Genomic DNA, 24920 nt, shown 5'->3' with positions numbered 1-24920 from the left:
TTACAGGAATGATCCAAGCTACTGATCAATAGCACTGCCAAAGGAAGCTGTCACACAGGACAATCACCTGCATCGTATATATTTATATATATATGCACTCACAGAGAGAGAAAAGATATATTTAATAAAGCTACTCCTAAGGATACATACCTCCATGCTAGGAGCATCCTCACCCCCACTCCTGTCGGTCAGCAGTTCACCACAGTAAGGTTCCTTCTCTCCTTTGTGCTGTGTGGTTCAGGCTGATGGCAAACATGTGCAGCTTTCCACTTTGTTCCCCTGCCTGCCCCAGGCTCCCTGCAGGGGCATTCTGAGCTGTTCTGACTGGTGTAGGACAGAGCTCAGTGCCAACCAGTGGTCTGTCTCACAGGAGCACAAATGAGTTAGTATCTCAAATTTGTCAGTCCAAGTCATGCACAGAACAAGACAGAACCGAGGGTGAGGATTACTTCTGCTCTTACACAATAGGTGCATTATTCTTTTAAGTCAGGTGTGGTCACTCTTTTGGCTGCATGACCTAGGTGGAAATGCTGAGATAAGTGGTTGTTTGGTAGCCAAGTGCTAGTCGTGCTACAGATACTCAGTACAGTCTCAGTTAACTTCCAAAAGCCATTGGGAAGTACTGTAGCTTTTCAGAAACAAACTGGAAGGGTTCTGGATGTCAGAAATTCCAAAGGGAGTGCCTACTCCCATTGCAAAAGCATAGCAAAAAGTCCCTATCATTATAGAAAGGGACAGACTACAACTTCAGCCCAACCAAGTAGGAAGCCCTCTAGTTATATAGGTGTTCTGGATGAGGTGCCTCTATCAGGAGGTTTTGTGCTCACTCCGTAGCCAGACCAGGAGAAAGTTGCAGGTGACTCTTAGTACCAGAGTATATCCTTGCTTGTTACTAGATGAATCAACAGCTGATGACAAACGTTGCTTGCTTCTTTGTAGGTTTTCCTCTGAGATTTTCCTGTGTTCTTGCTACAGATACAAAGGGTGTGTGCTTCTATTTTGTGCAACTGCATTTAAAGGTATGCTGTACCATGACACCAAAATCCTACTGATTCTCTATTTGTCAGTATAGTTTATCATGGAAAAGTAGCTAAAGATACTACTTTGTTCTGAGAGCACAAGTCAAAAAAGCCTGAAGCAAATACCAGAAGTATTTGCCCAACAGAGAAACCAAAGAGACCCACTCTGCTTGTAGGGAGGTCGTATTTCAGCTCTTGTGCTTATGAATCTGCTGTTTCCACCATTGTACTTGGCACTGCTGCCTCCTATTGTGAATGCTGCTGCAAATGTTAGGCACTCTCAACACTGTGCTTTCCTTTACAGCAAGATCCCCACAACACTTCTGCAGTCAGATCTTCCCTGTGGATCCTGCAGAGCTCCTTGTGCTGGGGCTCAGACAACTGACCACCCAGGAGGTTTATCACGTGATGTGAAAGCAGCAGAATAAGGTATAGAGGCTCTTCCTTCACTGTCCTTACCTCTGGAACTCATAACAAGATGTTTTTTTATCTTCTGTAGTGTAGAAATGGTTTGTGTGTGTTAGAGGAGAGCTGCTGCTGCTGCTCAGTGGGTTTCCAAGACCCCATCTCATGCTCAACAATGATTTCCAGTTCCTGCTGAGCTTGAAGGGCTGCTTCCTACTGCAGCTTTCTTCCATGCCAAAGGCTGCTGGTCCCTAAATTAAATTATTAGCTTCTGTTTTTGGAAGTGAACGTGTTCTTCCCAAGTTGCCCACATCAGTATCCTTGTTGTTCTGCTCCTGCTTCACTAAGTAGAAAGGAAGGTCACTTTAATGCTAGAACAGATTGTCCTGGGAGGAGGGGAGACAGACTAATTGTCATCTTTTGAGGTGGAGAATGGATTAGAGCAAGTCTGCAAGGCTGATCTAACCAGCAAGGTGTTTCATCCAGCTGATGCCTCATCCTGGAGAGTACAAGCAGCATGTTGGGAGTGCATGTATTACTTCTCACCTTTGGCAGACTGAACTCTGGGTGAGTTCATGCTTGATTTCCTGCTTTAGGGTGGGCCTGTTGATATTACATGCAGTCTCACCATACCCCACTAGAGGGATAACCAAAAGAACATCAGTCAATATGATTGAAAGCAGGAGCTGGACCTGCAAAAAAAAAAAAAAAAAAAAAAAAGCCCTGCTGTATGGCACATCCCTCATCAGCAAAGTGAGGGAAATAAGAGGAATCAATGAAAAACCAAAGTTGTGCCTTTTTTTTCTTCGTTATAAAGAGCAAAGGTAATACTACACCAAGTCTGACCTTTTCCATAGGAAACAAGGAGGCAAGGCAGGTGAGCACAGGTTAGGTATACTTGTTTGTAGTAAAGCAAAGAGAGATAGGTGATTCCAATGCATTGTCTGCATCTCTCTCAGTTCTTACTCATTTGCAGATTGTCAGGCAGACGGGACCTTAACTGACTTTGAATCTTGGGTGTGCCCAAGTGCACAGCTGCATTTCAAAATACACAGTGCCTGAAACCTGGCATTCAAGCCTGTCCACTCTATTACACTTACAGTTTGGCAAACACTGCTGTTACTGATTCAGAGCTCACCAAAAGAGGTTCTGCTTTCACAAGCCATGGAAGTCCTCAAGAAAGGCCTAGCAAATTGTAGAGTCCTGGCAGCAAGCTTTCATCCTATGATGTGTTTCTCAGCCATTTGCATGCTGTGTCCCACAATTGTCAGGTGGCTGGTAAACAAGAAATGACCCTCCTTAATATTGAAATTGTGTCTCAGAATTGTCTGTGGTGTGCTGGAGAGCTGCAGGTGGGCTTTCCTATTGCATGCTGGTTGCATCCCGTCACATCCTTTGCTTGCTGCTCATGCCTATACCTTCCACAGGATGGAGCTGGTCTCTTGTGCCAGCTATCATGAACTCAGGAAAGCTCTGTAATGAGCACTTTTCTGGCTAAGTGCTAAAGCAGGTGAAGTGACTGGAATTACTGATGTGAGGGGCAAAGCTACTTCTGATCCCTGTCGAAGTCATGTTTTGGAAGCAGGATTCAGTTCGCAGCTTCTGAAGGAAGCATTAGAGATCAAAGGGTGTGTTCCCATCCAAATTATACAGAAATCCCTGAAAAGCTTTCTGAAAAGTAGTTCTGCATCTCAGCTTGGCCTTCGTGGCACCGTGTGGCCAACTGAGGGCAACTTGCTGCGCTTTTACAGGTCCATTCTCCTTACATTACAGATGGAGAGACTGAATCATGCTGAGACAACTTACAGGAAGAGCTGTCCTGTGGAAATCGTCAGTTGTAGAGTACCCAATGTTCACCAGGAGATCACACTCCTTTGCTGGAGCCGGGGGCTGCCGGTTCAGCTGGAAACTGCAGTGCTTCTGGATGACGTTTTCTTCTCCTCCCACTGAATCAGCCTTTTATTTACCCATTGGAATGCAAAGTAACAGGACACCCTGTGAGTTTTATCTCTCTCCCAATCTTTTGTATCGCTGTCTAAGTTGCCAGACCGGATTGGAAGTTTTAGCTGCAGACATATGTGGGGTGGTTTCAGGGTTGTCTGGCAGGAATCTGGGAGGGTACTGTTGGTGAAATTTGAATTTGGGAGTCACACTGAGAACAGAACCCTTGAGACGCTGCAGCAAGGAAAACCCTTTGTCACTGCCTCTGAATCTAGCCCATCGCTGGTGTGGCCACGTGGATGGATGGTGCTTCTTTGTGGAATTAGAATTACTGGGAACTGCCTCCACAAGAAGACGTTTCCCCTGCAGGCAGCCTGCCTTCGCTCCTTGTGTAAGCAGCTACCTTTTCCTCTTTTCCCTGCATGGCATTTCCAGGGCTGGGAGCTGATGTGAAACAATTCTGTTTGGTCAGATGGTGTTTGCTCCTCCAGCAGCTAATCCCTGTCTCCTCTGGGACTCTCCTGGGGGTAGAGCTCGCTGTGGTTTAGCTCTTGGAACTTGTGTACAGTTATAACAAAGACGGCCTTGTTTCTCAAAGCTTCGGTTGTACCTAAAGCAAGTAATCTTCTTCCTAAAGGTATTTTAAACCTCAACTTTCTGCTCTCATGCTGCTGTTGTGGCCATACAGATACAAAGAGAGGAGGCTAGGTGGAAGAGGTGACAGCCTTTATTGAATGAACTGCTGTAAGTGGGCAGAAATGGAGGCTTTGTTTGTTGCTGACTGCTACCATTGCAAGTGAGTAATTTGCTTGATCTTTCTGCTTTAATTACATCTTTCTTAATAGTGGAGATGGACTTGCTGAGTTCAGCATCCTTCGGTCAGACCAGAGAGACACGTGGCACATCTGCTAGTGCAGAAGCTCGTGGCATATGCTTATTGAGAATGGTGCTTTGATGTTTTGGGTCTGTACAGTGGTCAGAAGGAGCAGGCCATCACCTACCGTGGCAACTTAGCCATTATTGCAACACAGCCGCTGTGCTTGGGCAGCAAAGAAAAGGGAATCCTGTTATTTAGGGCTCTGAACTGACTGCCTTCCAGCTACATAATATTTTATATTCAGCACATGGATTGCTTTCTTGTTTTCCCAGCAATGATCGTATCTTCTTTTTCAATGAGCCAACTGGGCTAATGAATTAGTTTGCAGAATGTCAGTGGCTTAAATGACAGGAAGCACTGAGCATTTGCAGCTCTGCGTGAGACCAAGAGCCACCTTAGGTCTCAAAGAGTGAGACTGCCCTCATTAGCCACATCCCAGAGCACAGCATTTTCTTGGCACTTGCCTGGAGGAGACTAATTGATATGCAGAAGAGGAGGATGAATTTGCAGAAACAAAGAGCAGTAGCTCAGCTCAGAGTAGCTGCTTTGTACGTACTGTTTTACTGGGATATTAAATCAGATTGGAGCACCTGCAGTCAGCCAGGGAGGGAAAGGCTGTAAAACTGGAGTGCTGGGAAGGGCTGGGCATCAGGAGAGAGCTCAGAGCAGCTCCTGACATCAGCCAGCCAGGTAATTTCAGCAGTCTGACTAACAAAGCCACCTTTTGAAGGGGAATACCTGAAATCTGAAAATAGTTCCTGCCCTGTGGCGCTCAGCAAGCAAATGGGATTCTAGTGGCTGATAAGGGGAGCTGGGAAAGCAGTGGCAGAAGCATTTCTGTAGGAGCACAGAAGTTAAGTTTTTCACCCAGAGAGAAAACAGCAGGATCAGAGAGCGGACATCATCTCTTTTCCCCCAGGGAGACACCTGCAAAAGGGACAGGAAGCTTGCACTCTGCAGGAGACATTTTAGAGCAAGGGCAAACAAAGGTAACCCAGCACGCATCTCCCTGCGGCGCTGTGAATCAGCATGCAGCTTCTGTTACACCAAACTACTGAGGTGGCAGGTGTGTGTGTTCAGGTATGGAAAAAGTCGGTTTCAGGGCTGGAGGCAGTTGATTTAAAAGGAGGACCGGTTCAGACTGACTTTTTGAGGAGTATGTTGTGTGGTGGTAGAGACTGACATGTAGCATGGAGAAGGGAAGAACTTTTTCAAGAAAGATGGATTTGGTGTGTTTGATGCTGAATGTGGGAAACCTAGAAATTAGTATCATTGGAGTCATCTTCCCAAGATGAGGAAAACAGTGGGGTAAAACTGTGTTAGGAATGCAGATTTTGGTGCTGAAAGCTCTCTTTTACAACATCCTGAAAACTCAGATCTTTTCTTCTGATCTCTCCTTCTCATCCCTGGCAGTGCTGCTTAATATAAGGCTGTACAATCCCTGGGACACGTTGCCCAAATCTTGCAGCGTGGGATTTGGATATAGTGTGGTTTCTGCTGTGTTGTGTGTCATTTTGCATCTGTTTTCCTCTGGCTGGAGAATGATTAATTGAAGAGACCTTTAAAGGCCATCTGTGCTGCTACTTGAGGGATCTGAATGGGGGTACAGGAGGGACAGAAAGGCTGTAGTGCTGTCTGAGGGATCGGGGTTGGGGTACATGATGGACAGCAGTCCATGCTGCTGCCTGGGGGATCTGAGTGGGGGTGCTGGGAGGAGCTGTGTTACTATAGAAGGGATGTTTGTGGGGTACACGTGGACGGAGGGGCTGTGCTGCTACCTCAGGGATGTGGGTGTGGGTTCTGAGGGGACAGAGAGGCTGAGCCTCTGCTTCAGGGACGCAGGACAGAGGGGACAGCTGATACTTGAAGGGTGTGAGTGTGAGTACAAGGGGTACAGAGGATCTGTATTGCCACTTCAGGGATGTGGGTGAGGGTTGTGGATGGGCAGAGGAGTGCTTGAAGGAATGTGGGTGGGAGTGCTGGATGGACAGGGGGTCTGTGCTCTGCCCATGGGATCTGGGTTGGGTACGTGGTTGGATACATGGCTTTGCTTCTACTTAAGGATGCAAGCGAAGGTTCTGGGTGGACAGAGGGGCTGTGTTGTTACTTGGGGGATCTGGGTTGGGGTCCGTGGTGGACAAAGAGACGTGCTGCTGGTGGAGGTGTCTGAACTGGGGTCCATCTGCTGGAGGCATCAGGGTTTGGGTACCAGATGGACAGAGGAACTGCTGCTATTTCAGGGATCTGGATGGGATGGTTGGACTGGATGATCTTGAAGATCATTTCCAACCTCAGTGATTCTGTGACGGGGTTAAAAGGACACGCTGTGCTCGGGCGAACAGCGGGCATCAACCCGGGGTCCCTACGGCGCGGCACACGAAGAACGGCCGATCCCCGCCGCCCGCTTCACCCCAACGCGACCCGCTCGGCTCCCGGCCGCTTCCTGCTTCCCGCCCCGCACCTGCCGGAGGGCCGGGCCGGAGGAGGAGCCGCGGAGCGCCGCGCCATGGCGGCCTGAGCCGGCGGCGCTGGGCATGGAGCGCGGCCCCGGGGCGCCCGGCGGCGGCATGAAGTACACGGCGCGGCTCCAGGTGAGCGTGAGCCCCAGCCGCGAGATGGGGGAGCAGAGGAAGCCCGGAGGTGCTCTCTGCTTCGTGATTCGCAGTGCTGAGGTTGGATTGGTGGCGGCCGGTCGTGATTTCAGCTGAAACGCGCCGCGGTGCGTTGCTGGGTTCGGGTTGCCGAGCAGCGCTGCTCGCCCTAACCGAGCGCTGTGGGGCTGTGCTCGTTAACCGGTGAGTTATCTGAGTGCTTAAGCCGCAGTCTTTGCTTTTTGGGGAAAGCGAAGGGAGCGGCGTGCCCGGCGCTGTGCACCCAGAGCTCGCTCAGTACCGCGGAGCTGCTCCAAAGCAGCTTTCAGCTAACAGTGAGCTGCGCGTTTTCTCTCCAACCTGTTTGCTGGGACCCTGGGGAGGCTGCTGGCTGTCAGCTGACGGCGGGTCGCTGGAGCGCTGGGCAGGAAGCTGGCCCGAAACTGGTCTCCCTGCTTCCAGCCCTGTGTGCAGCCCGGCACTGGGAGAATCGCCTGCAGAGTGAGTGATGGGTGAGGTCCTCTGTCACCCTTGTGCCCAGCGCTGGTTGTTCTCCAGGAAAAAGGACGTTAGGGATCCTCGCAGCCTGCTGCTGTGCTGGGACAAGGGTGATGGCCTCAGGTTGTTCCAGGGGAAGTGCAGGTTGGATATTAGGAACGACTTCTTCTCCAATGCGCTGCACAGCTGCACGGGGGGTCGCCATCCCTGGGGTGTTCAGAGCCGTGGGATGCGGCACTGAGGGATGTGGGCAGTGGGGATGGAGCTGAGCTCGGGGATCTGAGGAGTCTTTTTCAACCTGAATGATCGTATGGCAGCTGTGGGTTTCATACATCCTCACGTCACGGCTGGGAGCTCGAACCACCTCTGTCACTGCGGCTGAGCTGCCAGCATCAGGGATGTGCCATGTGCTTCCCTGGGGTCTGAGCACAGGAAGAGCTGACGTGCTCTGGGAGGTCTGTCCTTGCAGATGAACACTTTGAGGAGTTCGTTTCTGGTCGTTCAACTGCTGTTGGGTTTGGTGGACCTGGAAACATGGCGGTGGAGCAGATGGGAGTGTTTTGCAATGACTGTGCTTCCTGCTGTGAGATTTACAGCCTGTGGGTGCAGTGCATGGGGAAGCTAATCCTCGTCCTTAGAAAGGTGCAGAGCTTTTCTCTCAGGCAGTGCCAGTGGCTGCTGGGTGAGCTGCTGCTTGGGCCAGTTCTGCTGCTCTTCTTGCCAAAGGCAAAGAGGGATAAGGAAGGCACAGTGAGAGAGAGGCTGAGGTTGATCGAGAGCGCGGAGGACCTTTGGTCTGTAAACAAAAGATCACTGTAAAACTATTGAGGGAACAGGGAGAGCGGAATTGAGGGCCTGACTGGGGAACGTATGGGAGCAAAGGTTCTCACTTTGCTCGGGGAGAGCACACCATTCCCATCCAAGGGCTGTGCAGTCTCACCTTAAGAAGGTGTGCTGTGACATCTGGGCAATGAGCTCGCACAGAGGAGAGAGCAGCTACTGCAGCGGCTGAGTAAGAGTGGATTTGCTGATAGAAGGCTTTGCTTGGTCGGAGATTCTGGTATTTCCCCTGCTGTTGACCCCAAGTATTGAAATATCTTGGCCCAGGTCCACCTCGAGACTGGAAGAGCCACTAAAGAGAGTGGGCGAAACGTAATGATGAGCTTAGGGTGCTTCACTGAGGTCTGGAGCACAGCTGTTTTTTGTTGTACAGACACTACTCTGCACCAGGCAAGTTCCATTTACATCTGTGGCATGCTTCTCTTCTGGGCTTTGGAAATCAGGGAGGAATTTCAAGACTCACAGCTATATGTCAGGCCTTTGAGGCGACTTTAATTCCCACCTCTCCCCAGGGTTGACAATCTTACGTGAAAAAAACCTGCTACAACAGAAACACAAATAGATGTGGTCACTCCTATGAGCTGTGTGTTGCATGACACAGCTGTGCTGATAAGGCTGATGCCAAGCCTGTGCTGTCCTGTGCAAACATTAACTTAGTTTCTTCTGTAATTAACCCAAGGGAATTCGGTTTCTCTGTGACTCAGGATGGTCACAAGATAATTGAATGCTATAAAGACCTATGTTTGGAATTAGTGTGTGACAGGTATCTTTCCCTGTTAAACTTGCCCTCTCTGCCTGGAAGTTGGACAGTCTGGAGGATTCTGTCCCTTATTCCTTTCTTGGTTCAGATGCCATCATTTTATAGTGCAATTACCCTTAATAAGGAACTACTGGAGGAAAATAAAACACTGATAAAGTTTCGACAGTGCTTTACTGCCAATACTGGGGCAACACAGTGTGGACTTGCCTTAATGAAACATAGCTCTTATGTTTGCCATTTCCACGTCGTTCTTATCAAGAATTTGCATGAAAATTATCCTTATAAGTTTTCTTTCTGGAGCAGTACTGAGGTTTTCAGCAGGTGGTGGTGCAGGAGTTGGTCTCAAGTTGGTGTAGCTGCACTTGAGCTACGTGGGTGAAGTGAGTTGCACACTGTGCACATGCTCTCAGTAGCTTTTAGGGTATTTTTTTGATGTGAAACAACTTGTTTCCTCATGTGCCAGCACCATAAAACTGTTTTTGTCTTTAAGTATCATCTGGAAAACTTTGGGTTTTGAAAGAATGATTTTCTGTGCTCTTTCTGCACAGCATTGCACAAGCCTAATGTACAGTAAACCCTCAGAAGGTCTCTAGGATCTGAACTGCTCCTGTGAAATGCCTGTTTCTCTTCCTCTGCCAGGCCCAAAGAATGCAGTTGGTGATAAAACACCACTTGAGCAGCAACTTCCCTTTCTGCACCGCCATCAAATCTCAGTCTTGAGAAAGTAAATATATTTTGAAGATCTGTAGTGAGAATAAGGTGTGATGTTGTCCTCGCTTTGCTCAGATGCATGAGGCGTTTGTACCCACTCCAGGAGGAGGAGCTTTGCTGCAGCTGGATGCGATGCAGTGTGTGTTATTTGGAGGCAGGCATGTCCCTGTGCAATTGCAGGAGGTCTTTGAGCCCACTCCACTCACCTCCAAGGCCAGGCTGTGAGCCTGCCCTGCTGCCTGCAACCAGAGCTGGGTGATGAGGTGGTTGATGGCTCTCATCCCTCTCATTTCCAGTACTGCACGCTGCTCATGTGATAATTGTTTTAGATTTTATTGAGCAGGTGTGGCTGGAAAAGGGGAGGTGAGAACTGCCTCTTGGATACACAGGCTGGGATCTGAAGAGTGTGATTTCTTGGCGAGGGTCAGCTAATGGTCTGATGTCCCTCCTTCATCTCAGGAGACCTCCCCCAGGTCCTGTCTGACTCTGCACTGCATCTCTTGGCTGTGTGCATTGGTGTCAGGCAGGGAGCCGTAGTGCAGACCTGGAGCAGAGGGAAGGAAAGGGGCTGTGCAGAACCACACGGCTGCCAGCAGAGCTGGGTGATGCTGTTAATCACAAACCTGCCGTTCGTTTCTGTGCGGATCTGTGGCAGAGGAGATGGGGCTGGAATGTGGTAGCAGTCAAGGGAAGCAGTTGAATCCCGTATCTGTGTTGTGCTGACCAAACAAATTAACTGCTGGTGATAAGAGGCAGGTGAAACTCATGGCCAAGAGCCTAGTAGCTGTGTGGGGCAGAGTCCAGTGAGGCAGACGTGGACACCAGGTCAGAGGACGTGCCTGGGAGGGGTGCAGAGCAGAGGGGGCTGTTGATGTGTGCAGAGCTGCCCTGCTGGCAGACAAGCCTGAAACCAGCCAGTAAGGGTAATGAATCCCACGTTGGCCAGCCCTCTGTAAACATCCTAGAAATCCTCTTGCTGGGAAGAGGCACCTCCTGACCTTCCCGGGAGTCCCTGCTGCAGGAGAATCTCTGCTTTCCAGTAAATCATCTCCCATCCAGAGTCTGCCATGGCAGTTCCCACCCTCCCTGTGTGCCTGCTGCATTTCCTGCTAACAGAATTAGTCACTTCTGCATCTTCTGGTTTGTCCGGTCAGGCCGATTAGGGTTGCTGTCTAAAAATAAATTACGTAGCTGTTTTACTGAGGAGTGGGAAGGTCTGTTTACGTACTGGATGTCACTGGGAACCCGTCACTGGGGAGCTGCATGCAGGAGATCTCTGAGCACAGTATAAATCCCTGTGCACGCTCCTCTCCTGATCCTCCTCACAGTCTGGGCTCCAGGAGAAACTGAGGTGCGGGAGAGGAAACAGAGGGTGCCTCTGAAAACAGGTGCTGAGTGCAGAAATCCCAGTCCTTGGTTTGTTCTGCTGAGAAATCAAGGCTTTGCAGAGATGAGAGGGACATGTTGAGGGTGGCACAGGATGCTGCGGTTCCCCACGCTGCAGCCCAGCAGTCTGACCACTAAATGACCAGCTGAAGGCTCACCTGCTGGTTGGTTGAGGGGCTTTTTGGTCTTCTTTTTTTGGGGCAGTTTGGACTGTTCCTTGCTCTTCCACATCAGGAAAAGACTCGGATCATTAACCACTGACTTCCCGACTCTTTACCATCCCCAAAGGACATTTTGAGGAAGCCCAGGCACGTGCTGCTGGACGAGAAGCTCCTTCTTGTCACCTGGAGGCTTTTCAGAAGTGAGCTGCGGAGAAAGCATACTTCCCTCTGCGCCCTGGTGGTTACAGCTCAGGATAAGCTGCTCCCGTGTGCCTGTCCTGCCTCCTCAGCAGTGACACACATCTTTCTGGCCCTTTCACTCCCTTGGCACGTGACTTTCCTCCCAGGACACTGCATGGCAGCAGCCAGAAACCTCCGTGCCTCCCAGAGAGCCCTGCAGGCAGCGAGGGCCGAGTGAGGAGGAGCAGGAGGAAGTAACTGAACCTGTGACTAAGGCGGGGAGAATATCAAGGAAGGTTTTCTGTTAAGGTTTAGAGAAGTCATTTCCTTGTGAGGGGTGAGAGAGTCAGACCTCAGATCGCTCTGTGCTGGCGAGTGTCTCCTGGGGAATCATGAGCAAGGTGAGAGCAGGACATGTGTTCACATCCTCTCTGATTTACATCTGCAGGTGCCGTTGTGGTGAAGGGAATGTTTGGTATGGGTGAGGAAAATGCACAGCAACAGTCAGCTAAAGGGGATTTAAAAAGTGATCATCTTTCTCTTGATTTTACTGTGATCTTTTGGCTCTTTCTCTCTTTTGGTTCCGTCTGGTTTCTGCCTGGCTGGGGTGCATTGAGCAGCAGTGGAGAGGAGCTGCTTTTCCCCGACAGGCAGGAGGGGCAGCAGCAAAGAGGACGTGTAGCACACTGAGTGTGGAGCAGTGGCTGGTTGGACACAGATGTGTCTGGTGCTAAGGTCAACTGGGTGCTTTCTGTGCTGAGTGTGGGCAGGAAAGATTACTCAGAGGTTGGGACAGAGCCTTGTCTGAAATCTTCCTGGCATGGTCTCCTCCATACCTATGGTGCTTGGGGAATGCTTCAGATCCTTTGTATTGACAAGGTACTTCTCAGGAATCACTGGTGCTTGCCCAACCTGCAGTATGCAACAGGTTTTAAAAGCATCTTCATGCATGTCCGTGGAGGCTGGGGAGCAATGGAGCTTATGGGGTGTGAGAATGGGAGAGGATGAGACCTTAAAAGAGAGGGTAGGGACAGAAACCTCTTTATCTCTGGACACTGGGAAGCCCAGGAAAGCTGCTGCCATGTGAACATCATTAAAGCCCTGGAGGTTGTTCTCTTGCCATGGGCTCCTGCAGATGTTAAAAGTGAATTAAACACTTTCCTTTTGCTAACAACAGCAGTGTATTGGAAATCCTGGAGGCCAGGTCCTGGGAAGGGTTGGCTCTGCAAGCAGTGGGGAAAGGGAGATGCTGGTGAGGTTTGTGGCTGTGTTCTTTCCTTTATGTGTCCTTTATGTGAGCTGTGATGGAAGACTCCCAAGCAGAAGGTCTGGGGGATTTGTTTGCTTTGGGAACTGACGGGAGCCAAGTTTGAGTGTGCAAAGATGGTGCATCAGGCACAGCATCTTGATTTTGATTGAAGAGTTTCTTGATTTGAGGGGTGTATTTGTATTCAAGTTCTCTTTGTGTGTTTGCTCTTACAAAGTTCACTTGATTTGCATTTTCAAATTCTGTGTGATGGTGGAAGCTGAGCCAGCAGCAGAGCAGTCGCAGTGGGATGGTCCTTGTGGCCTTCTGAGCCTTCTCTTTCTGCTGGCAGGGGCTGGATGTTGATGACAGAAACAGTCTGACACCTCAGAGATGATGCGGTTCATTTTGATTTCTTTTTGCCAGTAATAAATAGCACAATTAAATGAAGGCTTCCTACCCCATGCTGTCGTTTTTCCTGAGTTGTTGGAATTTGTGACATTTGTCTTTGAGCAGTTGGTGAGGTTTCTGAGCTCTGACACTGACAGGGCAAGCAGCATCTGACCAGCGTCCTGCTGGCTGGAATGTTACCCCCTTCCAGAGCACAGCAATGCATTTGAAAGCAGCAGATTTGTGCTGGTCAGCATTTTGGGTTGTTGTGTCCTTGCTGTCAGCCGGAGCTGGAGGAGAGGACGTGCTGAGCTTCCTCTGTGCACAGCTAGAGCTGCCCTCAGCTGCACAAGCTCTCCCCGTGCTGGGGGCACGAGGCATGCCCTCCCTCTGGAGGACATTTCCAAATTCCAGCTGTGTGCCCTGGCTCTCGGCTACGCCCTCCAGCTTTCATAAGGAGAGCATGAAGTCATCCCTCCTCCTCTCTGCACACCGAGCGGGCACACAAGGCCAGCTTGTCTCATCAGCAGAGCATGGGGATGGGAGGTGGGTTTTCTCTCTCCATTTTGCCCCAGTTGGAGGATGGAACCGCTCTGATTGCCTCCCTGGCTGAAGCCTGGGCAGCTGCAGGTATGTGGGCAGGGCGAGGAGCTGGGGCAAGAAAGTGAAACTGCAGGCAGCAAGGGTTCACTGACACTGGTTCCTGCCCTGCTTTCATCCTGTGCGTGCAGAGCTGCTGCAGGGCTGCGTGCTGTGACAGAGCTCTTCCCCTCGGTGGCCCAGCCCAGCGCAGGGCGGTGATGGCTGAGTGCTGCTGATGCCATTCCTCTCTCCTGGGTGAGACCTTCTGATGTCTGCCAGCACGTTTGGTCCCGAGAGGCGGGCTGGCTGCTGGCGGGGGGGGGGCTGGGTTTGTTTGGTGTTCATCCTTGTGTTCTATTGCTTCTGTAAGGCATTTGTTCTGAGTGAGAGATCCAGGCAGGAGTGTAGGAGTGTTGTGTTGGCCCGGCGTGGTGCGAATGCACAGGGAGGAAGTAGTTTGCCTTCTGTTTCAGGAGCACTGTTTATAGCGTGCTGTGTTCTGTGGGGTGGCACACCTGTCTCATAGCAGGTGTTGTGCAGAGGTGATTTTCTGTCTGCTTTTTCACCCACCGGAAGGCAGCAATCCTTGAGGTTCTGGGTTTGTGACCTGCCACGGCTGTGGGCTGCGTATGGGCTGCCCCAGAGTTTGCTCAAGCTGATCAGCTTGGGTTAGGCCCAGAAGGAAGCATCCACTTCCTTTTGGGGTGTGAGGAGGAGGCACATGTTAGCAGTGCTGTCTGTGCAGGATCCTGCTTGGGGGTGGCTGTGGGGCTGCTGGCACTGAGGTGTGTGCTGTGCTCTCAGTGATGCCCGAAGGCAGTGATGCTCTGTGTCTGTAGGTGCCAGACAGCTTTAGAGTTGATCTCTCTCCAAACCAAGATTGGGGAGTGACCTTTCCATTGTCCTGCCCTCTCTCCCCATATAGGACATGAACAACCTGGAGGAAGGGGTGGAGTTCCTCCCTGCCATGAACACCAAGAAGATGGAGAAGCGTGGCCCGAAGCGAAGGGTAGTTGTGGCCATTCTGGTCATTGCTTTTCTGCTCATCTCCCTTGTCACTGGCCTCCTGGTTTGGCACTTCAAATGTGAGTGTGATGTTAAGCTAACGTGGGATGGTGGCATGCACTGGGAACATAACCCTGCTATTGTGGGTTTGGAAGAGCTTCATTACCAAGTGTTGCTCACGTGTGACCTTTCTACTAAGTGCAGTAGCAGCCAGAGGCTCCAGAAAGCAGGGAGCCCTTTTCTCCCCCATCACTGGAGATCAGCTGTGCCACAGTCCCTGCCCTGACTGCCTTTCCCTGTGAAATGTTACCTTCCAGACAGGAACGCGCCCGTGCAGAAAGTCTTCAATGGCCACCTGCGAGTTCTGAACTGGGAATTCATCGATGCCTATGAGAACTCCAGTTCTCCAGACTTCATCATGCTGGCTATGAAGGTGAAGAGCACGGTAAGCATTTTCTTGGATCCCTACTGCTGAGTTTTTATTTTTGTTCTATGGCAGTAGAGATCCTGCTTGGAGCTTTCTCACTTCTCTCAACTCTTCCTGCTCATCACAAGTTGTGTGACTCACTTTTAAATGGATCTTGGTATCACAGCTCCAGCCCACTGCCACGGTGTCTCCCTGCCCTGTGGCTCAGTGTCCCATGTGAGGTTGCCTAGGCAAATCCCAGGACCAGCAGGTTACCCGGGTCTGGCATGTAGGGTCAGAGAGGAAAAGCAGCTCTACAGCTGAGCAAGCTTTGGGGCTGGGGCTGAGGCAGGAGCTGGCTACAGGAGTCTGGACACTTGTCTCCTTCTTTCAGCTCTCCTTCTTCCACTCTTTGGCCCCTGCAGATTCCTGCACTCCAGGGATGCTGGGTATGTGTCCTGATTTTCATCCAGAGGCTTGAAGCTCTGTCTGTCATTGTCCTTTCCACTCTCCTCACTTTAAGATATGCTGATCATTCTTCTTTAAACTCCTTTTAGGTAGAGGATATCTACAAGAATCATCCAGATATTGGCCCTTACCATAAGGAGACAGTAATAACTGCGTTCAGGTGAGTGTTAGGAGATGCTGTCTGAGCTGAGATTGGGAGTGTAGGAAAGCAGTTCTGGGGTGTCACGTTGACCCTCTTTGCTGGGCTGCTGTTGATGGAGGCACCTCAGTAGTCACCCTAAGTGAGGTGGTAAAGGTTGGGCAGTGAAAAGCAACCTCACAAGCATTGTGCTGAGCCAGAATATTGTTTTCTCCAATCTGTCTCATCATGTGCTGAGAGAGATGTCTTGGGAGAATTGGATATGGTGTGGTTTATAAGCCCTATAAACCACAGCAGCTGGTGTCTGGCAGCCTGGAAAGGATCTTCACAGACTGACTGGGGCCTTTGCTGGACTTCAGTTTGCTCATTTTTCAGTTTGCTTATTATTGAGGCTGTCCCTTTCCTGCGGTCATCCTCCAACAGCAGCTTATCATTTGACTGGCCCCCTCTCTTTTGATACATCAGCCCTCCCATGCCTGTCCTTGCCCTCACCCCATAATCACCCTCCCTCACAGCGAAGGCAGTGTCATTGCCTACTACTTCTCAGAGTTCGTCGTCCCCAAGTACCGCGAGGAGGAGCTTGACAGGGCCATGGCAGACAAGCAGAATTTGGTCCAGAGGCTGAACCCACGGCTGCGAAACCCCACGCTGAAGGTGGAATCAGTCATCGCTTTCCGTGAGTGCTGTGTAACTGTGTGGGACTGGGGAGGAAAGGGGAGGCTCCAGTGTTTCACTGGGGCACTTAGCTGCCTGTTGTACCCCTCCTTCGGGTGCCCTTGGCTGCAGGGGCTGCTTGAAGGGTAAGCACAAGCCACATCAGTGCAAACCCCAGCGACCTCTTCAGCTTTGTGTGAAGAGACTTTTCACAGCTCAGAAGGTGATAGCAGCTCTGTTTCTTCCTGCAGCTGCTGATCCCAGCATCGCCCAGAGTCCTCGGGACAGTAAGTACAGTTCTTCTTCAGTCTCAGTGTAATAGCCTCTGTGCATCTCCAGGTGTGTGCAGGGTGACGGTTTCCCTTTTGGGGTGAGGAAGGGCCTGAAGGGAGGTGCTTTGCCTGAGGCAGATCTCCATGTGCTGCTTGGAGCTGGTCTGGGGTTGGCCAAACTTGCTGTTATCCAGCAGTGGTGGGTGGCCTGGTCTGTCTTTCCACAGTGCCTTTCTGCAGGCAGTCAGAACTACAACACATCTGCTGTCCTCTGTATACCCTGCACCCACAAGAAAGATCTCTCCTCCTCTTCATTTGCCCTTATAACTCTTTGCTGTTCTCCTGGGCAGATAGTTGCCTTTTCGCCCTTCATGCCAAGGAAGGGGAGATCACCAGTTTCACCACGCCAGGGTTCCCCCACAGCCCATACCCCAACAATGCACGCTGCTACTGGGCACTGAGGGCAGATGCCAACTCCGTCATCAGCCTGACCTTCAAGACACTGGACTTGGAGCAGTGCACAGACAGCAGTGACTACATCAAGGTGTATAACTCTCTGAGCCCTGTGGAGCCCCATGCTTTGGTGAGGTGAGTGTCCCCCAGGGTTTGGTGCTCCTTCTCCATGGGGTGGGAGAGGGCTTCGTGTTGGCTCTGCGTTGTCTTTGTGTGTGGCACTGAGTCCTCATGGGAGGTGGCAGGCTGATCCTGAGCTGCACAGAAGTCCTGCTGGTGATGGAACTCGTGTCCCTGCTCAGAGCTGATCTGTGCTACTTGAGGCTCACTGTGCAGCTGCCTAACAGATTCTGTTCCTTCCTTTGTAGGCTCTGTGGGAATTATGCTCCTTCGTACAACCTGACCTTCCTGTCCTCCCAGAACGTTATGCTCGTCACATTGATTACCAACAAGGAGGGGAGATTCCCTGGCTTTAAGGCTGAGTTCTTTCAGCTCCCAAAGATGAAAGGTAAGCATAGACCTTGGCCCAGTTCTCCCCACCTCTCCCTGCCACAAGCAGCTGAAGAGGGAAGTGCAGCTGTGGCTGTGGTCAGTTTGCCAGGCTTTTTTCCAGGGCTGGGAGATGTGGAAGCAAGGTCACATCTTAGCTCTTTGAGCTTGTCTTGCCTACAGCTCTTGGCTGCTGTAATGATGTCCCCTGAGGAGGGGAAAATAAGAATTAGAACTGGGCATGCAGATGGGTGTATGCAGGAAGTACCTATTGATTTCCTGAGTTCTCTTGAAGCCTTGGAGCAGGAGCTGCTTTCTGCCAGAGATTAACTTAAATGTGTTAAAGGCTGATGCCTTTAACATTCCTTCTTTCCTCAGCCAGTAGCCACTTATGTCTTGGGAAAGCCACATCTCTGAATCTCTAACCTGCTTTCATTTTCCTGCTTCTCTTCCAGTGTGTGGTGGGACTCTAAGAGGAGTGAGTGGCACTTTCACTACTCCCTATTACCCAGCACACTACCCACCAGCCACGGACTGTGTCTGGAACATAGAGGTAAGGCACATTCTCCTCTTAGCCTTAAATATTGTGTCAAATAAACCTGCCTATATGGGACAGTCTGCAAATGAGTTTACAGAAGGCACTGCCTAGAGGCTTAGAGTCTGAGATGGCTAGAAGAGGTTTTAGGACTAATGTCAAGGGCAGAAGAGGCTGAGGGAAGTCTGGACCTTGTGATACTTATTGTAGCCCCCAGTAGCTATAGCTTTGCACAGTGCACTTGATCTGGGCTTTGGGACAGAGCTGTCACTTGCTGGTAAAACTGCTGGCAGGGTCTATCTTTTGCCCTGGGGAAGTGGACACAGCTGACAAAGGTCTGGCCTCAGCCTTCTTCTGTGTGCTGCTTTAATGTGAGATCCTAGGGTCAGCAAGCTGAGTGGCTGTCTAAATGACAAGGTGAGCAGTAGTGGCTTTTTGGGAAGGTATTTCTTTTTCTGCTTGACTTCTTTCCTTTTTCAGTTATCTATCCTTATCTCAAACTTTTTCCCATGTAACTCATTCCCATATTTGTTGCTTCAGAAAAGAAGCATGCCTCTGACTCTTTCCTTTCGCAGGTTCCCTCTAAAAAGAATGTGAAGGTGCGTTTCAATATGTTCTTTGTGCTGGAGCCCGGGGTCCCAGTCACCTCCTGCACCAAGGACTACGTGCAGATCAACAACACGAGGTAGGTTTGGGGCAGTCTGTCTGACTGTGGCTTTGGCCCTTCAAGTAAGGAGGCTGTGTTCAGTTCTGTGGCATTCTGTGCTTTCCTTAAACTTGGTGTGGGAGCAAGGTGCTGTGCTCTTGATGTGATGAGGCAAGGTAGTGCTTGGGTCTGACCTCATAGCTCAACGGCCAGTGGTGAAAGCAGATCCACACTCCTTGTTCTGAACATCAGACAAAGGGTTTGTTGCATGCTGCAGCAGAAAAAACCCCAAAGACAGGCTGTGAAGCATCACATTCCATGCATTTCGTGCAGAAAGGCAGGTCCATGAGGAAACAGCTGGTGTGATTTTGCTTGGATGAGTATTTCTCCATTGTTAGGCTGATTGCATCCCCATCTCTGATGCATTTACTTTTAAATTTACTGTTAACTCTTACACAACCTGATGGAAGCTGGACTAAAAACACAGTGTGGTACTGCGTGGGGGAAGCAAGCAGTGTTGTTTCACAACATTTTGGGCAAGAGGGCTGAGCCTTTGAGGAGAGAAGGTTTCAAAATCAGAATCTGTATCTGTAGCCCTGGCTAGTTCCTGTTGTTCTTCCTTGTGAAGCAATTGCCCACTGACCCATCATGGGAAGGGATCCTGGGGCTTTGGAGGCTGCATTTTGTGCATCTGAGTTCAGAGAGACAATGATCAGATTGTCATCAGAGAGCTGGGTGAACTTGTGCCTGATTGTCTTCAAGGCCACAGTTTGGTGTTGCTTGCAGCAACTGGTTGGCCAACTGCAGCAAAATTCAGCACTTGTGTGCAGGCATTGAGATCCAGCAACTCGTGCTCAATTCTGATCTGCTCCCTTGGCTGTCTGCCCACGTGAAGTGACCCTTTGTGGTGATGGGGAAAGCAGGGATGTAAGAAGGGCTCCTCGGTGTTGATCTGTGGCACTCCATCAGTGTTCATTTTCTCCCATCAGGTACTGTGGGGAACGTTCCCAGTTTGTGGTGGCCAGCAGCACCAACAAGATAACAGTGCAGTTCCACTCAGACCGTTCATACACAGACACTGGTTTCTCTGCAGAATACCTGTCCTACGACTCCAGCGATCGTGAGTTGAAGCCTGGAGGCGGTGGGTGGGAACTGGAGGTGTTCTGCAGGATAAATAACTGGAGGCTCTCCCTGTTCTACACTTCTTCTATCTCCCTGTAAATTGGGAAGCATGCTTTTCTGGGGATAGGAGCACGTCTTGTTTTCCTGCAGATCTCCTTGCAGTCCTCTGTTCTGAGGAAAAGCTGTTTTTTACATTGGATGCTGCAAGGAGGAATCTCAGAGCACAGGGAAGTACCACAGAGGGGCCAGCTGCAGGGCTCACGTCTTGTTTTGCTTCTCCTCTCTCCCAGCCTGCCCTGGCAAGTTTGCCTGCAACACTGGGCGCTGCATTGAGAAAAGCATGCGCTGCGACGGGTGGTTGGACTGCGTTGATGGCAGTGATGAGCGGTCCTGCAGTAAGTGCCCTTCCTTTCTTTCTTCCTTCCTTCCTGTTGGCTCTTCACGTGCACTGCTGCAGGGTGCCTGAGGGTGCTGTGCTGGGTTTGTTCTGGCAGTGAGCCTCAGTTCGGTTACAGAACTGGGCAGGAGTTGCAGATGCATGGGTTTCATTCCTTATGCAGAAGTTTTTCCTCTTGCATTCGCAGGGCTATCTATTATGTTATTGTTTGTGTTGTTTGAAGTTAGAGAGGATGGGATTCCCTGGTTTGGGATCTTATCCTTAGGCGTGGGGCTGTTTTCTGAAGGAGAAATGTGCTGCTGGCACAGCTGTCATGTGGGGACACCCCTCTGGTCTGGGTATCCCAGGTGCTTTCCCACCGGTGGTGGCAATGCCTTTCATTTGGGTGTCCTGCTTCACTGAGGATGGGGTTCTGTGAGCATCCACACTGCCTGCCTGACATCGCAGCTCTCCAAATAGTTTTGTTTCTGGAGCAGCAAAAATACCATTTTGTAGGTCAAGTGCATGTATGGTTATGTACTTGTGCCTGGTCACAAGCTGTTGTGATGTTTTTTGGTGTGCTTGTTTCTGTGTGCTTGAGTTCCCACTTAGGAACCATCCAGATTTTCCTGTGATGCCAGGTGTGTTGCTGGTGACCCCATGGGTAAATTGAAGATCTGTCCCCTGATTTCTCTCTGTTCTTTCTCAGCCTGTACTGACCAGCAGTTCAAGTGCCAGAATGGCTGGTGCAAGCCCAAATTCTGGCTCTGTGACAATGTGAACGACTGCGGTGACAACAGTGATGAGTTGCAGTGCAGTGAGTAACTTGTGCTGTGGGCAGGATGGGCTGAGGGCTTGAAAAAGGTGAAGGGGTGGTGGAAGCACCGGTGTTTGTAGCTGCAGAGGCTTTACCCATGTTGGAGGAGAGAGAGATGGATGCAGCCATGCAGATTTTCTGGGACCGTGTGTGCTTTGCTGTTTCTCAGGAGCTGCTCTCTCCTCAGGTTGTGCAAACAACACCTTCAAGTGCAGCAATGGGAAGTGCATCCCCAGCACACAGAAGTGTGATGGCAAGGACGACTGCGGAGATGGGAGTGACGAGGGCACCTGCAGCAAAGGCAAGGATGGGCTGTGGTGGGGACCTCCCTTGAAATGCAGCCTCTTATGGGTGTACTATGGCTGGGCAGCCTGGAGAGCATTTCTGCCCGCAGTGGCAATGTCCTGGGGTGGGCAGAAGGGGGGAGGGCTCCTGATCAGCACAGTTTCCCCAGCTCTGGGACTGACCCTTCTCCCTTTGGCCTTCCTGCAGCAACCCAGTCAACAGTTGCCTGCCAGGCGTACACATATAAATGCCGCAATGGGCTCTGCATCAGCAAGCAGAACCCAGAGTGTGATGGGCAGAAGGACTGCGAAGACAATTCTGATGAGGACAACTGCAGTGAGTACCCCAGCAAAGGGAATACATGGGGTTCTGGGCCGGGCCACTTAAACCAGCATGTGTGGTAGAGAGAATCCCCAGGCAACAGCTTGGATCTGGAAATAGCTGTGTTCGTTAGCAGAGTGCCAAGTGCCTGCATTGTCCAAGATGTTTCAAGAGGGTTTACACAGAGAATGCAGGGGTTTGTCTGCACGTTTACTGATTTGGCCAGTGAGTGTAACAGATTTGTTTTTGTGCTCCTAAGCTGATAGCATCAGCCATCCCTGATGTAGGAGGGAGCACTTGTGCTGTTCTGGAGAAAGGAAGAGGGGGTGGTGAACAGGAATGGGAGTATCTAAGTGTCCCTTCTCTTTCCTCATCCCAGACTGTGGGACCCGCTCCTACATTAGGAAATCACGGATTGTTGGTGGGCAGAACTCAGATATGGGAGAGTGGCCATGGCAGGTCAGCCTCCATGCCAAGAGCCAGGGCCACGTCTGCGGAGCCTCACTCATCTCAGAGACCTGGCTGGTGTCAGCAGCACATTGCTTCCTGCAGATTCAAGGCATCAGGTAGGTGGGAGCCGGGGTGCTGCTTCTGCCAGGAACACTTTGTGCAACAGATCTCAGGGCTGCCTGGTTTAGCACTGTCAGAGACAGATGGATCTGGGGGAGAACCTTGTACTGAAGTGGAAGCAGATAGATAGTTGGAGTACACTGTTTACTTGTTGAGGTGTCACATCAGTCCCACATTGTGTTTGCAGGCACTACAGTGATTGATAGGTGGTGGGATTTGGGCTGACAGGTCGCCCAGGCAGTGGCACTTCCCTTTTCAGCCACTTGCTTTTCTGAATAAGCAGAAAGATTTGTAGAGGCACTTGTCAAGGAAACTTTTGAAGATAGCAGGCAGTTTGTGAGCTGGGGTGTCTGCTGGCTCTGCACAGCAAGTCTCACACTGCCTGTACCCTGTGACTCCTGCAGGTACTCAGATGTCAGCCTGTGGACAGCCTACCTGGGCCTGACCAACCAAAGCAAACGCAACGACGCCAATGTGCAAGTGAAGCAAATCAAGCGCATCATCTCCCACCCCTACTTCAATGACTACACCTACGACTACGATATTGCTGTGATGGAGCTGCAGAGCCCTGTCACCTTCTCCTCTGTCGTCCAGCCCATCTGCCTGCCCGATTCCACGCACAACTTCCCCGTGGGCAAGGACCTGTGGGTGACAGGATGGGGAGCGACTGCGGAAGGAGGTGAGCACTAAAGTGACTTAATTTGCTGGGAGACCAGAATCAGATGCGATTCCCTTGGGAATTGGGAATGCAGTTGAGGTCCCAGAGCTCCAGGGAAAACTGTGTTATGAAAAGGCAGTTGTTGCAGTGGGGACTCAGCTGATAATTAATTGGTCACTTGTTAGGAGCCAGAGGCGTGAATGAATCATACAGATATGAGACTGTACAGTGGAGGGGACTGCTGCTAAACTGACTTTGTGTTTACGCTGTTTCTTTTACGCTGTTTCTTGTCCTTGCAGGCAGTGGATCGACCATCTTGCAGAAAGCAGAAATCCGGATTATCAATCAGACCATCTGCAACCAGCTGCTGACCGACCAGCTGACGCAGCGCATGATGTGTGTGGGGGTCCTGACGGGCGGCGTGGATGCGTGCCAGGTAGGCGAGCGCTCTGCTGTATTGCTGTTAGCAGGAACGTTAGTTAGCACGACCAGCTCTTTGCTCAGCACTTTTTATTCTGGGACACCGAGTCACATTTCCACACTTAATAATATGCTACGTGGATCCTTCTGGGTTCGCATGGACAAACCAGAATGCACAGCAGCAAATTGTGTTTATCGATGCATGCTGCAGTCTCATAAATGGATCACCAGGTCGGAGAGCAGTGCAGCTGCACTCTGCCTGCTCACTGCTATCGAGAGGCTTAGTAAGACAGGCCACTTGTTTAGATTTGTTTAGCTGTTCTTATTCTGGCATTTTGGACTGGTTTTGTAAATTGGATTGAGCAGGAAATTGTAGGACTTTAATTAATCAAATTATTTCATACCAATTTTGTGATTTACTTAACAACTTTTTTTAATGGTTTTGTATTTATGGTGTGGTTTGTTTTTGTGCAGGGAGACTCTGGAGGGCCCCTGGTCAGCGTGGAGGACAGTGGGCGGATGTTCCTGGCTGGCATTGTGAGCTGGGGGGATGGCTGTGCACAGAGAAACAAGCCTGGAGTCTACAGCCGGCTGACAGCACTGCGGCCATGGATCAAGGAGCAGACAGGGCTCTAGGGATGTGCACAACCCCCAGACACAGCCAGCTCCTGCACAGCACTGGGGGGGATGACGCGGGCTGTGAGGCACTGCCTGAGGAACTGCCTCCATTGTGAGCCTCTACCTCACTGCATCTGAGACTCCCAACCTCGGGCTGCTGGGTGAGAACAGCCCTCAGTACTTCATCCTCCCAACCCCACATCTCCACACATTGATTTCTCTTTTTATGGGTAAGCGAATGCAGTTCCCACCACAAACTTGAATGAAGAGTCAGTCAACAGAGAATTAAACTTAGAAACTTTTATTTAAAAAAAAAAAAAATTAAAAAAAAAAAAAAGAAAAAAACACATAGTGTTTTTAGAAGCAGGCTTCCTGGGAGAGGTTCAGTACAGGCTCTCATCATGAATTTAATCTCATTCATTTATCTCATTAATTTGTTTTTAAATTGTCATCAGCAATCCATCATCTGGTCTTCAGTGATGAGGAGGGAGAAGCTGTTAGTCCTGGGCCAGCTTTCCTGTGTCCAACTTGACTTCTGCTCTCCTGTCCATGCAGTGCTGTGTAAGGAGCCCAGGGGTGCAGCACTGAGGGAGAGAAGCAGAGCTGAAACATGGGCATGAAGGGAAACCTGAAAAAAGCAGGGCCCTGCTACTGAGAGCAGGGAAATAGGCATTACCTTCTCCTTATGCTTCAGGTTGCTCCTTGGTACCCAGCACCACCATTCCCACTGCACTGAGCTGCTGCATTGTGCAGCACCCATCATACAGCAATGACTTCATCCTCACAGGGAGATCCCAGGGACAGGGAGGGGTGTTCCCACAGCTCGGCCCCTGCAGAAACAAAACAAGTTAGCTGGGCCTGCTCCCCAGCTGTCAGATACCCCCACTCTTTTTACTGTTTTAAGGAAAAATGCAACAATGTGACTGCTGAATGTGATTTCTTTTTCCTGTGTAGCCCAGTCCTGACCCTAGGAGAACACACTCCCAGTGAATGTAGTTAAATCTTTATCTGTAAATACATTTTTTTTTTAAGACTCTCTATGAAAGGGAAATGCTCTAATAAACTGGGATATTTTATAA

General features: G+C 50.4%; 2 protein-coding genes across 13 annotated transcripts in view; one reads left to right on the top strand and one right to left on the bottom strand.

Moving 5' to 3' along the window:
- Positions 1–1002: 1002 nt before the first annotated feature.
- ST14 (ST14 transmembrane serine protease matriptase) lies at positions 1003–24920 on the top strand. 10 transcript variants are annotated; one of them, XM_090123662.1, is made up of 22 exons: positions 1003–1019; positions 1324–1448; positions 3198–3421; positions 3641–3756; positions 14513–14672; positions 14910–15037; positions 15556–15626; positions 16121–16281; positions 16511–16546; positions 16882–17119; positions 17353–17492; positions 17929–18026; positions 18584–18693; positions 19644–19774; positions 20067–20171; positions 20862–20969; positions 21157–21270; positions 21462–21590; positions 21955–22141; positions 22550–22824; positions 23103–23239; positions 23698–24920. In XM_090123662.1, exons 3-22 carry the CDS (start codon positions 3214–3216, stop codon positions 23857–23859), a joined length of 2814 nt encoding a protein of 937 aa, XP_089979788.1. In that variant the 5' UTR covers positions 1003–1019; positions 1324–1448; positions 3198–3213; the 3' UTR covers positions 23860–24920. The 10 variants fall into 10 exon arrangements, with proteins under 10 accessions (XP_089979788.1, XP_089979794.1, XP_089979789.1 ...); XM_090123668.1 differs by lacking the exon at positions 3641–3756 and having other exon boundaries at positions 1005–1019; XM_090123663.1 differs by lacking the exon at positions 1003–1019 and having other exon boundaries at positions 1314–1448.
- Positions 24537–24920, bottom strand: part of ZBTB44 (zinc finger and BTB domain containing 44) — a 69067-nt gene continuing 68683 nt past the window's right edge. For all 3 annotated transcript variants that reach the window (XR_016459635.1, XR_016459636.1, XR_016459637.1), the window contains one exon: positions 24537–24671. The gene's annotated coding sequence lies outside the window, so the exon portion shown is untranslated. The remainder of the gene's footprint in view (positions 24672–24920) is intronic.

This window comes from Phasianus colchicus, chromosome 23 (assembly GCF_987193195.1).
Source record: "Phasianus colchicus chromosome 23, bPhaCol1.hap1.1, whole genome shotgun sequence".
Lineage (NCBI taxonomy): Eukaryota > Metazoa > Chordata > Aves > Galliformes > Phasianidae > Phasianus > Phasianus colchicus.
Note: the sequence above shows the minus strand (reverse complement) of the source record. Positions and strands in the feature narration are given on the sequence as shown.

Bases quoted from the DNA above. Each gene is read 5' to 3' on its own strand.
- ST14 (XM_090123662.1), top strand. From the start codon at position 3,214: ATGCTGAGACAACTTACAGGAAGAGCTGTCCTGTGGAAATCGTCAGTT. The intron at 3,422-3,640 runs GTGAGTTTTATC...CTCTGAATCTAG, and splicing joins GCAAAGTAACAGGACACCCT to CCCATCGCTGGTGTGGCCAC. The intron at 22,142-22,549 runs GTAGGTGGGAGC...TGACTCCTGCAG, and splicing joins CTGCAGATTCAAGGCATCAG to GTACTCAGATGTCAGCCTGT.